This window comes from Solanum dulcamara, chromosome 6 (assembly GCF_947179165.1).
Source record: "Solanum dulcamara chromosome 6, daSolDulc1.2, whole genome shotgun sequence".
NCBI classification, from domain to species: domain Eukaryota; kingdom Viridiplantae; phylum Streptophyta; class Magnoliopsida; order Solanales; family Solanaceae; genus Solanum; species Solanum dulcamara.
The window spans coordinates 73,269,894-73,285,658 of NC_077242.1; the positions used below are offsets into that span (position 1 = coordinate 73,269,894).

At 41.3% G+C, this 15,765-nt stretch overlaps 1 protein-coding gene across 2 annotated transcripts; it reads left to right on the plus strand.

Moving 5' to 3' along the window:
- Positions 1 to 3,982: 3,982 nt before the first annotated feature.
- Positions 3,983 to 15,523, plus strand: LOC129891454 (protein ALP1-like). Of its 2 annotated transcripts, XM_055966828.1 has the most exons (4): positions 3,983 to 5,385; positions 8,266 to 8,331; positions 8,826 to 9,141; positions 15,477 to 15,523. In XM_055966828.1, exons 1-4 carry the CDS (start codon positions 4,060 to 4,062, stop codon positions 15,506 to 15,508), a joined length of 1,740 nt encoding a protein of 579 aa, XP_055822803.1. In that variant the 5' UTR covers positions 3,983 to 4,059; the 3' UTR covers positions 15,509 to 15,523. The 2 variants fall into 2 exon arrangements, with proteins under 2 accessions (XP_055822803.1, XP_055822804.1); XM_055966829.1 differs by lacking the exons at positions 8,826 to 9,141; positions 15,477 to 15,523 and adding an exon at positions 7,068 to 7,144 and having other exon boundaries at positions 8,266 to 8,302.
- The last annotated feature ends 242 nt before the right edge of the window (positions 15,524 to 15,765 follow it).

A 15,765-nucleotide genomic window follows, 5' to 3' on the forward strand; every position in this document is an offset into this window, starting at 1 on the left:
TAAGTGAAAAGGTAAAATTCGGCCATGTATTTTTAGAAAAAATGTTAGTTAATATATAATCACCTTCATAGTATTACCAAATAGTAAATATGTGATACTACAAATTGTTATTTGAGTTACTCTCAATCTTTTTATTTCTATAGATTAAAAATTATTAAGTATCGTTCATTTATTCAAGGATTATGAGGGTCAATAATGTTAACTAAAGATTTTAATACATAATTTGTGTGAGATCTATTAGGAGAGCCCCGAACGTTGGGCGTTGGGCGTGCTTATGGTGCACAGTTGAGCACTGAAGGCGTAAGTTTTACAGAAGTAAATCCCACTTGATTCTTGGGGCGTTTTCTATAGCCCCGCCCCAGGGCGAGCCTCGAGGCAAATCTCAAGAGAGTCTTTTAAAACACTGATATAAACAATACATATTTTAAGTAAAACATAATAGATAAACGTATCCTTTAATTTAGAATCAACTGACATCTATACCCTCTAATTTTGAATGTGCGCATTTAGACATTTAAACTTATATAAAATTGATTAGGTAGACACACACATCCTAAATGACATAACATGTGTCATACATAGAATTGTCCAAAATCAAACTGAAATCGATAACCCAAACCAAAAAAAATGTTATTGATTTATCGATAATGGGTTATTGATTTAGTAATTTCGGTAACGATTTTGATTTTTTTAATATAGGATTATCTATTTTTAATGGTTTGAGATTTTTTTTTAACGGATTAACCAATAACCCAAGGGGATAGGAAATTATTCAAGCTAGCCAGGGCGCGGGAGAGAAGGGAACGCGATGTGGATCAAGTGAAGTGCATTAAGGACGAGCATGGAAAAGTATTGGTAGAAGAGACTCTCATTAAACAGAGGTGACAGTCATACTTCCATAAACTCTTGAATGACGTAGGGGACAACGATTTTGTGTTGGGAGATTTGGAACATACAGAGAGGCATCACAATTTTGGATATTGCAGGAGTATTAAGGTCGAAGAGGTTAAGGGTGCTGTTCGTAGGATGCGCTGGGGAAGAGCAACCGGACCTGACGAGATTCCTGGGGAATTTTGGAAGAGCGCCAGCTTGGTAGGTTTGGAGTGGCTGACTAGGTTATTTAATGTCATCTTTAAAACGGCAACGATGCCCAAAGAATGGAGGTCGAGCGTAATGATCCCTCTATACAAAAACAAAGGGGATATCCAGAGTTGCAACAACTATAGAGGTATCAAGTTACTAAGCCACACTATGAAAGTGTGGGAAAGAGTGGTGGAGATGAGGGTGAGGAGAGGCGTGTCTATTTCAGAGAACCAGTTCGGATTTATGCCGGGACGCTCAACTACAGAAGCCATCCATCTTATTAGGAGGCTGGTGGAGCAATATAGGGAGAGGAAGAGGGACTTGCATATGGTATTAATCGACTTAGAAAAGGCCTACGATAAAGTTCCAAGAGAGATACTATGGAAATGTTTGGAGGCTAAAGATGTACCTGTGGCATACATTAGGGTGATCAAGGACATGTATGAGGGAGCCAAAACCAGGGTAAGGACAGTAGGAGGGGACTCAGAGCATTTCCCAGTTGGGATGGGGTTGCATCAAGGATCGGCTCTAAGTCCATTTTTATTTGCCTTGGTAATGGATGCATTGACGCGACAAATTCAAGGTGAGGTGCCATGGTGTATGCTTTTCGCGGATGACATAGTCCTGATTGATGAGACTCGTAGTGGAGTTAATGCTAAGCTGGAGGATTGGAGACATACCTTGGAGTCTAAAGGGTTTAAGCTGAGTATGACCAAGACAGAGTACTTAGAGTGCAAGTTTAGTGAGACACCTCAGGAGGTTGACGTGGAAGTTAAGCTTGGTGCCCAAGCCATTCAAAAGAGAAGTAGTTTTAAGTATCTTGGGTCTATCATGCAAGGCAGCGGGGAGATTGACGATGATGTCACACATCGTATTGGGGCAGCGTGGATGAAATGGAGGCTCGCTTCCGGAGTGCTATGCGACAAGAAGGTGCCACCACAACTTAAGGGCAAGTTCTACAAAGTGGTGGTTAGACCGACTATGTTGTATGGGGCAGAGTGTTGGCCAGTTAAGATCTCTCATATTCAAAAGATGAAAGTTGCCGAGATGAGAATGTTGAGATGGATGTGTGGTCACACCAGGAGCGACAGGATTAGAAATGAGGCTATTCGGGACAAGGTAGGAGTGTCCTCGGTGGAAGACAAGATGCGGGAAATGCGACTGAGATGGTTTGGGCATGTGAAGAGGAGAGACACAGATGACCCAGTGAGGAGGTGTGAGAGGTTGGCCATGGATGGTTACAGAAGAGGTAGGGGTAGGCCAAAGAAGTATTGGGGAGAGGTGATTAGACAGGACATGGCTCAGTTACAGCTTACCGAGGACATGACCTTAGATAGGAGGCTGTGGAGGACCCACATTAGGGTAGAATGCTAGTACATAATCTCGTTATTCTTCCCTATTCATAGGCGCACTAGCACATTATAATTCCTTGTACTCTCATTTCTGCTATTTCTGTTACTATTTATTGCTTTCAGTACTTTTGATTACTCTATTTTATCTGTGATGCCTTCGTTATTTATTTTCCTATAGCGCTTTGAATTTCTTAACCTTATCTGACCCCCTTTTATGCCTTTTTTGAGCCAAGGGTCTCTCGGAAACAGCCGTCCTACCTTGGTAGGAGTAAGGTCTGCGTACACTCTACCCTCCCCAGACCCCACGTTGTGGGATTTCACTGGGTTGTTGTTGTTGTTGTTGTTGTTGTTGTAACCAATAACCCAATAGTAAATTAATAAAATATATTTATACCATTTGGTATATAAAGTCCTTAGCTTAGGATTTAATTTCGTACTTTTATTTATGGTTGTCTCAAACTCTCCATTATTCGACAATGTATCAGTGTTTGCTTCTAAGCAAGATGCAATCTGTCAACTAATCTTCATGGTTCATTTTGTTTGTCACCATGTTTTAAAGTATTTTTCTAATTTTTTTTGTTTAACGGTTAAATCGATATCGATCAATAACCGATAAATAATAACGATAAGCCAATATCTGAACGGTTTTATAATAGTTTAACATGTCTACAAAGCGATAATCGATAAATCGAATTGATAATCTTTAAAACTGAACCAAACCGAACAGATCGATACGCAACCTTAAGTATAATAATACAATGTCTATAAGGGCAGCCTAGTGCACTAAAGCTCCCGCTATGTGCGGGGTCCGGGGAAGGGTCTGACCACAAAGGTCTATTGTACGCAGCCTTACCTTGCATTTCTACCAGATGCTATTTTCAAAGCTTGAACCCGTGACCTCCTGGTTACATGACAACAACTTTACTAGTTAATCCAAGGTCCCCTTTCTACAATGTCTATATATAATCGATAAACCAACAATGACAATTCAATATCTTAATAGTTTTGTAATGATTTAATATGTCTACAAAACATTAACCAATAAATTGAATCGATAAACTTCAAAATTGAATCAAACCGAACTGATCGATATGCAGCGCTAACTATGATAAGTACATTGTCTATTGGGAAAAAGCTCAAATATGCTATCAAAATTTTGAGAAAAGGCTCATTTATGTCATCCGTTAAAAGTTTGGCTCGTCTATGTCATTGCCGTTTGAGAAAAACTCATCTTTGAAATTATTTTTTAACTCTGATTTTGCAAAACCACCTAAACAACTCTTTAACACTTTTCTATTGAAGTTTTGAACTGATTTTGCAAAACCACCTAAACAATTCTTAATATTTTTCTATTGGAGTTTTGAATCATTCAAAACTCCAATAGAAAAGTGTTAAGAGTTGTTTAAGTGGTTTTGCAAAATCAGAATTAAAAAATAATAGCGCAAATAATTTTTTTTTTCAAAAGGCAATAGCATACATGAGCCAAATTTTTAACGAATTATATAAATGAGCCTTTTGACAAATATTAGCTTGTGCTCCATTAGATGGATCTAAGGAAATGTTTTGTTTAACATAAATCCCAAAGAACACGGAGAGATCTCTTGAAAGTTTGAAATCTCTATCAATGGCCACCGCCGGCAGAAAGAGAGGAAGGAAGAAGAAGAAGAAGACAATGATGACCAATAAGATAACCAAGCTCACTAAGAAATTCAAAGCCACCCTTCAACTCCGTCACCAACACTGTACAAAACTCATACCCCACCTCATCTCCGCCATCTCCTCCGCCCATTCTTTCCTCCTCCGCCATGACCTCCATCTCCTCCCTCACCAATCCCTTTCCCTCGAATCCCTAATCTCCTCAACCTCCTCTTCCATTTCCAACATCGTTTCACTTCTCTCACTCCCTCCTCCTCCTCCACGCGCTGTTCCACCTCCACGCGCCGCCCTAACTTCGCCGACTGACGATGACCCATTACCCAGTTGTTGGTTTCAGAGATTTCTGATTGCAGATTCGGATACCCTTTGGGCTGAAACTTTCAATCTTACGAAACCCTCTTTCACTCTTCTGCTTCGTCTTCTAACACCTTCGCTTTCTTCACTTTCTGTTCCTCCTAATTACGCTCTTGCTTTGACCCTTTATCGTCTTGCTCATTGTGCTTCGTTTTCTGCTGTTTCACGACGATTTGGGATTGATTCCCCCACTGCTTGTCGCGTTTTCTACACTGTATGTAAAGCTATTAATGAGAACCTTGGGCATTTGTTTGAGCTGAAGAATGATATCAATAGGGTTATTGTGGGATTTGGGTGGATTTCTTTGCCTAATTGTTGTGGTGTTTTGGGGATTGAAAAATTCGAATTGAATGGTGATTTTATAGGTGAAAATGGGTTTTTGATTGTTCAAGCTTTGGTTGATTCTGAAGGAAGATTCTTGGATGTATCAGCTGGGTGGCCTTGTACTATGAGGCCTGAAACTGTTTTACGAAAATCTAAGCTTTATTTGGGTGTTGAGGAATCAAAAGAGTACTTAAATGGTTCATCTTTTGAGCTAAATGATGGCAATTCAATACCTCAGTACATTCTTGGTGATTCCTATTTCCCACTTCTACCATGGCTTCTCACACCCTACAGTGGATCGAACGAGGAAGATGGGGCGGAAATGGCGTTTAATTCAGTACATAGAAAAGGAATGCAGTTGATAGGGACAGCTTTTGGGAGAGTTAGGGAAAAGTGGAAGCTTCTAGCTAAGAAATGGAACGAGCAATGTATTCAGGCATTTCCATTTGTGATTGTGACATGCTGTTTGCTGCATAATTTTCTTATCAAGTGTAGTGAAGCAGTGACAGATGAAACTGAGGAGTATCCGAGATGTGAAGAGTTTCCTGTGTTTGATGGAGAGGTTGATGAAAGTGGGAAGAACATTAGAGATGCACTTGCCTCGCACTTGTTTAGGGTAAGTCAGAGGGAATGAATTTCGAGTTTATGTTATTATTCTGCTTAGCATCTTATAGTGATATGTATATATTAGTCTGATGTTAACGGCAGTTTGCCTAGTTTTTGCATTTCCAGTTCTCTTTTGGTCTCATGTAGAATCATACGGAAAATTTTAAATAGCATTAGCTGCTGATTTGGTATTGGTGTCTTGTGCTTGATGTTCATTATGCTGAATGATTATGATTGCATTGAAATTAAGGAGGGAAAGCCTTCCGATGAAAACAAATAGTACATGATATGAGCATAACTCAAACAAGTTTCATGAAAGGAGCAATTTGGGAAAGAAGAAGAAGAAAATGAAAATGAAAAAAAGAAAATTGTGTTAATGATTGCAATGACAGAAGAAAGATTAGGGATGCACTTGCCTCAACTTTGTTTAGGGTAAGTTAGAGGGAATAAATTCTGGGTTCATGTTGTTATTCTGCTTAGCATCTTCTGGTATGTATATATTTGTAGGGTGTAAACTTGGCGTAGATAGAAAATTAGTACTCCTTCCGCTTCAATTTGTTTGTGGTGCTTTCCTTTTTAGTCCGTTTAAAAAAGAATGTCCTTTTTCCTTTTTTGGCGACTCTTAAATTTTAACTTTCCACATGACATGTTTAAGAACACAAGATTAAAGTATATTTTGGTACATTCTACATATCTTTAGTTAAAGACCACAAGATTTAAAAGTCTTCTTTACTTTCTTAAACTCCGTGTGAACTCAAAACCAGACAAACAAATTGAAATAGGGGGAGTAGTAATTTGCCTATTTTTTCTCATCTCCAATTCTCCTTCTGTCTCATGTAGAATCATCTGGAATCTCTTAAATAGCATTTTGCTGCTGATTCATTATTTGGTGTCTTGTGCTTGATGATCATAATGCTGAAATGGACAGAAATGAACTGATAACTCCATGAAAATTGAGGAAGGAAAGCCTTCCCCCAAAACAAGGCAGGTTAGGAGCATAACCCAAACAAATTTTATGTTTTAGGAACAAAGTGGGAAAGGGTCAATGTTGGCTCCGGGGTAAAGGGCGTTTAGGGAGTAGGATTTACCATATTATGTTGATGATTGCAATGACAGAAGAAAGCAACCTCACATTAGTCATGCCTTTTAGAATGCTAGTGTAATGACCTTGAGGGTGATTTTCGTAAATTTGTACAAAACACGCGTGAACAATAACACGTGTGAACAGTAACACGCGTGAACAGTAACTTTTTGGGCAGAAAATGCCCCTTTCTTCTCATTTCAATATTTTTCAACATTTGTTTGAGTTCTTGAACTCCTTGAGGTGATTTGAGAAGAGATTTTCGAGGCAAAGTGTTGGGTAAGTGATTTTTGACCTAAAACCTTCCTTTTTCATTAAGTTTTTGACGATTTTAACTCTTAAATTTTAGTTTCAAACCCCAAAAATCTTTGTTTCTTCCCTAATCCGAATTTAAGGAAAATTGTGATTTTCAACTCGTTTTGAGCTCTATTTTTATGGGTTTTTCAACCATGAGTTCCTTATTACCAATAGAATGGGATTGTTCAATAAATTTCCAGATTTGACCCTTTTTGAAAATAGTTAATTTTTGGACCATTTTACCCCCGGTTCCGAAACCTATCAATATGGGTGTCATTGGACTCCTTGTGATGTGTATGTTTCATTGTTGATAGTGGGTTGTCATTCCGGGCGCTGAATTCGAGAGTTGCTTGTCCGGTGGAGGTATTCGAGTGCGGCTTCGGCAATTGAGGTAGGTTTGACTATCTTTCTTTGAGATTGAGATGGGGTAATTAATCATTCATATGTTATAGACTTTGGGATGGGGTTGTAGTATGAGTTGAGAATGTTATATATATTGTGATGTCCGTGTGGAGGCTTATTTATTAATGTGTTGCCGTGACGGGGTTTATTTGTATTACATAGCCCGTGTGGGGGCCTTATTTGTTATCTTATTTGCTTTGAGAGCATGTGAATTATGATTTGCCTAAGAGAGAGGCTTGAGTATATTATTTGACTTGTGATGCCGCCTGAGAGATTGAGTTGGGGGTTTTGAGCATACTTGAGTATTGAAATATTGTTGAGAAAGGGGTGAATATTTAAATGAAAGTGTGTTCTTCCCGTTACTATTTATTGAGGGTGAATATCATGTGTAGGTTAAGTTTTGAGAACTTTGAACCTTATACCACATGTGAGTTGATTATTACTTCCATGCATATGTGTTTTGATGCATTCATCCTCATTCATCACATCATGAAACATGGGAAGTTGAGAAATATGGAAATTCTTTTTGAGAAAGAAAATGAAACACCTTTAAACCTTTGTATCTTGAGTCCCTGACCGAGGCAGTTTTCCGGTAGGGTAGTGGATGCATTGTGATCCCAACCTTTGTATCTTGAGTCCCTGACCGAGGTAGTTTTCCGGCAGGGTAGTGGATGCATTGTGATCCCTTGACCACGAGGAGGTGGCAAGGATAATGAGATATTGTGATTGAGGTATATGGTCTGCGAGACCCCCATGGGTCCTGCTTGGTAGCACAGCTCGGCAGGTGTATACGACAGGCTGTGCGACAGTCTTGATTCCACCGTACCACCACATCATTGCATCATCATATTGCATTGCATTGCATTGACATTTGTGCTACTTGAATTATTTGATTAATTGTGATTATGAGTTGTTATTATACTTTATTCGTGCCACTATATATATAAATTGGCGGCACCGATGCCGAAGTGGGACTTTTCTATATGCAGGTGGAAGCGTTTCTTAGTTTATTTCATAGGTTTGATTAATTCCTTATACTCAGTCAGCTAAAACCTACTGAGTACATGTGAATTGTACTCACCCCTACTTCTGTGTCCCTTTTTGATGCAGATACTAGTCGGGGTACCCCACGTGGCAGTTAATATTCTAGCGGATTGTGTAATTCTCAGATTAGTGGTGAGGTCCCAGAATTCGGATCGTCACTAGTCTATCTTTATTTTTCAGTCTTTTGTATCATTCAGAGACTTATGTTGTATCTTCAGATTCGAACCTTGTATTAGATGCTCTTTATACTTATGACACCAGGTTTTGGGATAATTTCTTCATTGTTTTTTTTTCTTTTTATTTAAATCGTGGAATCACTTTCCTCTTTGGAAGTCTTGTATGAATTTTATTTTTAGGGTTACACATCAGATTGGGTTTTGAGATGTGTGCCATCATGACCTCAGTTTTTGGGTCGTGACAATTGGTATCAGAGCACTAGGTTCACCGGTCTTATAAGTTAAAGAGCAGGGTGTCTAGTAGAGTCTTGCGGATCGGTACGTAGACGTCCGTACTTATCTTCGAGAGGCTACAAGATACTTAATAGGAGAATTTCTTTCTTTTTACTCCCTTCGTGCGATTTATTCATATCAAGTGTTGTATACCTCTGATCTATTCCTTCTGCGCAGATGGTGAGGACTAGAGCCACAATTACTGAGGGTGAGGCTGCACCTGCTGCTCAAGCCCCAGTACGCGGGCGAGGTAGAGGACGTGGTGGAGTCAGGGGACGAGGCCGAGCAAGTGGAGCGGCACCTGCTCGTGGACGAGCTAGAGAGCTATCACCTGAGCCCATGTATGAGCATGAGGATGACTTAGAGCAGAAGACTGAGGAGGAGAGGCCATCCCAGCCTCCTGTGGTTCCCGATAGTACTCCGATGCTTCAAGAGCTATTGGTTCGATTATTGGCTAGACTGGATGGTGCTCCTACCTCTGGTATTATTTCAGGTACTATAGGTTCTCCTATCACAGTTGGTGCTACACCGCCAGTTCAGGGGCCTAGTGTAGGATTTCAGACTCCTGGTTCATCTTCAATGCCTTCTATTGCACCTCCGAGATTTGCAGCTCCGCCAGTTTCTGCTAATGCTGCCATGTCGGTAGCTGAGCAGAAGAGTTTTGAGAGGTTCGTTCGATTGGCACCTCCAAGGTTTGATGGTAAAGCCGGAGAGAAAGCCTATGACTTTTTGACTGAGTGTCAAGATAGGTTGTTCAACCTAGGCATTTTAGAGGCACATGGAGTTGCTTACACTTCATATCAATTTGCGGGAGTGGCCAAAGAATGGTGGAGGTCAGTTCTTGCTCGTAGACCTATTGGTTCTCCTATGATGAGTTGGGAACAGTTTACTGAGGTGTTCCTTGAGAGATTTGTGCCATATAGCCTTCGTGATCAGCGTAGGGATGAGTTTGACAGACTGGAGCAGGGCTCCTTATCTGTATCTGAGTACGAGACTCGCTTTCATGAGTTATCTCGTTATGCTATGTCGAGTATTCCCACCGAATTCGAGCGGATTCGCAAACTAGTGAAGGGATTCGCCGGTTATCTCCAGGAGGCTACAGCCTCTCTTGTATTGTCTGGGGGTACGTTTCAGAGTATTATTGATCATGCCAGGATGATAGAGAGTATCCGACGTGCTAGACAGGGCGGGGCCAAGAGGTTCCGTCGGCAGGGTCAATTCAGCGATCATTCCTCCAAGGGTAGAGAATATTCGGGTTCAGGAACCCATGGTTATCAGGGCAGACCAGTCCAGGCAGCTATTCAGGGTTCTTCGAGCTCCGGAGGTCGTTTTGACAATTCTAGTTATTCCCCACGGAGTTCAGGTCCTCGAGGTTGTTATGTGTGTGATGAGTTTGGGCATAAGGCCCAAGATTGCCCCAAACGTGCTCCTTCTAATGGACGGCCTGGGGCACCAGTTGTTCATTCTATAGATGCTCCAACTATTCGAGGTTCTTCGCAGAATACTAGAGGTGGCACCCATGGTGCTAGGGGTAGAGTACGAGGTGGTGCTCGTGGTGGTTCGCAGGCTAAGGGTGACCGTCAGTTATGCTATGCTATACCGGGTAGATATGAGGCAGAAGCCTCTGATGCAGTTATTACAGGTATTGTTCCAGTTTGCCATCGTTCTGCTTCAGTATTATTTGACCCAGGGTCTACCTATTCTTATGTGTCGACTTATTTTGATGTGGGTATTGATTATGTGAGTGAGTCCCTTATTGTGCCTATTACTATTTCTACCCCAATAGGTGAATCTTTAGTAGTGGATCGGGTATACAAGGGATGTTTGGTGATATTTTCGGGTAGAGAGACCCGTGCAGACTTGATTTTATTAGACATGCTTGATTTTGATGTGATACTGGGTATGGACTGGTTATCTCCTTATCATGCTATATTAGATTGTTATGCAAAGACCGTGACCTTAGCTTATCCCGGTTTACCTAGCTTAGTATGGAAGGGTAATCCGAGTTCATACCCTAAGGGGGTGATATCTTATATTCGTGCTCGTCGCTTGATGGATAAGGGTTGTTTGTCTTATTTGGCTCATGTACGTGATCTCACCACGGAGTCATCTCATATAGAGACTACGAGGGTGGTGAGAGAGTTTATGGATGTATTTCCTACAGACTTGCCGGGAGTTCCTCCTGATCGTGATATCGATTTTGTGATTGATTTGGAGCATGACACTAAACCCATCTCTATTTCTCCTTATCGGATGGCTCCGGCAGAATTGAAAGAGTTGAAAGAACAATTGGAAGATTTATTGAAGAAAGGGTTTATTAGACCTAGTGTATCACCGTGGGGTGCACCGGTTTTATTTGTGAAGAAGAAAGATGGTACTATAAGGATGTGTATTGACTATCGACAGTTGAACAAAGTCACTATCAAGAACAAGTATCCTCTCCCTCACATTGATGATTTATTTGACCAGCTTCAAGGTGCATCGGTGTTCTCAAAGATTGATTTGAGGTTGGGTTACCATCAGTTGAGAGTTCGGGAATCTGATATCCCGAAGACTGCATTCAGGACTCATTATGGGCATTATGAGTTTGTGGTTATGTCCTTCGGGTTGACTAATGCCCCGGCTGCTTTTATGGAGTTGATGAACCGGGTATTTCGACCTTATTTGGACTCGTTTGTGATCGTGTTTATTGATGACATCTTGGTTTATTCCAAGAATGAGGCGGATCATGTTAGGCACCTGAGGACAGTCCTTCAGAGATTGAGAGAGGAGAAGTTGTATGCAAAATTCTCCAAATGTGAGTTTTGGCTTGAGTCCGTGACATTCTTGGGTCATATAGTGACCAAGGATGGTATTATGGTTGATCCAGCCAAAGTTGCAGTGGTTCGTGATTGGGTTAGGCCTACTCCGGTTACCGAGATTCGGAGTTTTATTGGGTTGGCAGGCTACTATCGTCGGTTTGTTCAAGGATTCTCTTCTATTGCAGCCCCCATTGACTAGGCTAACTCAAAAGACCGTGGCATTTCAGTGGACTGATGAGTGTGAGGCGAGCTTTCAAAAGCTCAAGGAATTATTGACTTCAGCACCTATTCTAACCTTACCCGAGGAGGGCGTGGCATTTATTGTGTTTTGTGATGCTTCGGGAGTCGGCTTGGGTGGTGTATTGATGCAAAAAGGTAGAGTTATAGCTTATGCTTCTCGACAGTTGAAGGTACATGAGAAGAACTATCCTACCCATGACTTAGAGTTAGCAGCAGTGGTGTTTGTTCTGAAGTTGTGGAGGCATTATCTCTATGGAGTGCATTGCGAGGTCTATACTGACCACCGTAGCCTTAAGTATATCTTTTCTCAGCCGAATCTGAACATGCGGCAGCGTAGGTGGTTAGAGTTATTGAAAGACTATGACATTACCATACTTTATCATCCGGGCAAAGCTAATGTGGTAGCGGATGCCCTGAGTCGCAAAGCATCTAGCATGGGTAGTTTGGCCTTTCTTAAGGCTGTGGAGAGGCCTTTGGCGTTGGAGGTTCAGTCATTGGCTAGACAGTTGGTCCGACTGGATATTTCTACACATCATGGTATTTTGGCATTTGTGGAGGCTAGGTCTACTTTGATGGACCAGATTCGTACACACCAGTTTGAAGATGAAAAGTTGAGGGCCATTCGAGACAAAGTGTTGAGTGGTGAAGCAAAATCAGCCTCTCTTGATCAGGAAGGAGTTTTGAGGATTAATGGTCGCATTTGTGTGCCCAAGGTTAGTGAATGGGTACGTATGATATTAGAGGAGGCTCATTGTTCCAAGTATTCGATTCACCCGGGAGTGGCAAAGATGTTTCATGACTTGAAACAACATTATTGGTGGTGTGGCATGAAGAGAGACATTATTGATTTTGTGGCTAAGTGTCTAAATTGCCAACAAGTGAAGTATGAGCATCAGAAACCGGGTGGTCCTATGCAAAGGATGCCCATTCCTGAGTGGAAATGGGAGCGTATCACTATGGACTTCGTGTCTGGATTACCCATGGCATTGGGTAAGTATGACTCTGTCTGGGTGATTGTGGATCGATTGACCAAATCAGCCCATTTCCTTCCGGTGAAGACTAGCTACAATGCGGATCAGTTAGCTAGGATCTATCTTCGTGAGATTGTTAGGCTGCATGGGGTGCCTATCTCTATTGTATCGGATCGGGGTTCAGTGTTCACCTCTCACTTTTGGAAGGCATTACAGCGTGGTTTGGGTACGCGACTAGAGATGAGTTCAGCATTTCATCCCCAAACCGATGGTCAGTCTGAACGGACTATTCAGGTGTTGGAGGATATGCTTAGGGCCTGTGTGATTGATTTTGGTGCCCGATGGGACCAACACTTGCCCTTAGCAGAGTTTGCCTATAATAACAGTTATCACTCCAGCATTCAAATGGCACCATTTGAGGCATTGTATGGTCGTAGGTGTCGATCACCCATTGGATGGTTTGATTCTGTTGCGGTTGATGCATTGGATACTGACTTACTTAAGGATGCTGTGGAGCGGGTACGTTTGATTCAGGGTCGACTATTGACAGCTCAGAGTCGTCAGAAGAGTTATGCTGATAGGAGGGTTCGTCCCTTAGAGTTCATGGTGGGTGATTGCGTGTGGCTTAAAATATCGCCCATGAAGGGTGTGATGAGGTTCGGAAAGAAGGGCAAGCTTAGCCCAAGGTTTGTTGGCCCGTTTGAAATCCTGAGGAGAGTAGGTGGAGTGGCGTATAAGTTGGCCTTACCCCCTAAATTGTCAGCTGTCCATCCGGTGTTTCATGTTTCCATGCTTCGCAAGTACATACCGGATGAGTCTCATGTGATTTCTTATGATGCGGTAGAGTTGAGTCCGGATTTGACTTATGAGGAGGAGCCGACAGTTATTCTAGATAGGCGGCTTCGTAGACTCAGGACCAAGGAGGTCGCTTCGGTCAAGGTGCAGTGGCAGCATCGGCCTGCTGAGGAGGCGACTTGGGAGTTAGAGTCTGATATGCAGGCTCGATACCCTCAGCTTTTTGAGACCCCAGGTACTTTATTTTATCTTTTGTTCGAGGACGAACATCCTTTTTAGTGGTGGATATTGTAATGACCTTGAGGGTGATTTTCGTAAATTTGTACAAAACACGCGTGAACAGTAACACGTGTGAACAGTAACACGCGTGAACAGTAACTTTTTGGGCAGAAAATGCCCCTTTCTTCTCATTTCAATATTTTTCAACATTTGTTTGAGTTCTTGAACTCCTTGAGGTGATTTGAGAAGAGATTTTCGAGGCAAAGTGTTGGGTAAGTGATTTTTGACCTAAAACCTTCCTTTTTCATTAAGTTTTTGACGATTTTAACTCTTAAATTTTAGTTTCAAACCCCAAAAATCTTTGTTTCTTCCCTAATCCGAATTTAAGGAAAATTGTGATTTTCAACTCGTTTTGAGCTCTATTTTTATGGGTTTTTCAACCATGAGTTTCTTATTACCAATAGAATGGGATTGTTCAATAAATTTCCAGATTTGACCCTTTTCGAAAATAGTTAATTTTTGGACCATTTTACCCCCGGTTCCGAAACCTATCAATATGGGTGTCATTGGACTCCTTGTGATGTGTATGTTTCATTGTTGATAGTGGGTTGTCATTCCGGGCGCTGAATTCGAGAGTTGCTTGTCCGGTGGAGGTATTCGAGTGCGGCTTCGGCAATTGAGGTAGGTTTGGCTATCTTTCTTTGAGATTGAGATGGGGTAATTAATCATTCATATGTTATAGACTTTGGGATGGGGTTGTAGTATGAGTTGAGAATGTTATATATATTGTGATGTCCGTGTGGAGGCTTATTTATTAATGTGTTGCCGTGACGGGGTTTATTTGTATTACATAGCCCGTGTGGGGGCCTTATTTGTTATCTTATTTGCTTTGAGAGCATGTGAATTATGATTTGCCTAAGAGAGAGGCTTGAGTATATTATTTGACTTGTGATGCCGCCTGAGAGATTGAGTTGGGGGTTTTGAGCATACTTGAGTATTGAAATATTGTTGAGAAAGGGGTGAATATTTAAATGAAAGTGTGTTCTTCCCGTTACTATTTATTGAGGGTGAATATCATGTGTAGGTTAAGTTTTGAGAACTTTGAACCTTATACCACATGTGAGTTGATTATTACTTCCATGCATATGTGTTTTGATGCATTCATCCTCATTCATCACATCATGAAACATGGGAAGTTGAGAAATATGGAAATTCTTTTTGAGAAAGAAAATGAAACACCTTTAAACCTTTGTATCTTGAGTCCCTGACCGAGGCAGTTTTCCGGTAGGGTAGTGGATGCATTGTGATCCCAACCTTTGTATCTTGAGTCCCTGACCGAGGTAGTTTTCCGGCAGGGTAGTGGATGCATTGTGATCCCTTGACCACGAGGAGGTGGCAAGGATAATGAGATATTGTGATTGAGGTATATGGTCTGCGAGACCCCCATGGGTCCTGCTTGGTAGCACAGCTCGGCAGGTGTATACGACAGGCTGTGCGACAGTCTTGATTCCACCGTACCACCACATCATTGCATCATCATATTGCATTGCATTGCATTGACATTTGTGCTACTTGAATTATTTGATTAATTGTGATTATGAGTTGTTATTATACTTTATTCGTGCCACTATATATATAAATTGGCGGCACCGATGCCGAAGTGGGACTTTTCTATATGCAGGTGGAAGCGTTTCTTAGTTTATTTCATAGGTTTGATTAATTCCTTATACTCAGTCAGCTAAAACCTACTGAGTACATGTGAATTGTACTCACCCCTACTTCTGTGTCCCTTTTTGATGCAGATACTAGTCGGGGTACCCCACGTGGCAGTTAATATTCTAGCGGATTGTGTAATTCTCAGATTAGTGGTGAGGTCCCAGAATTCGGATCGTCACTAGTCTATCTTTATTTTTCAGTCTTTTGTATCATTCAGAGACTTATGTTGTATCTTCAGATTCGAACCTTGTATTAGATGCTCTTTATACTTATGACACCAGGTTTTGGGATAATTTCTTCATTGTTTTTTTTTCTTTTTATTTAAATCGTGGAATCACTTTCCTCTTTGGAAGTCTTGTATGAATTTTATTTTTA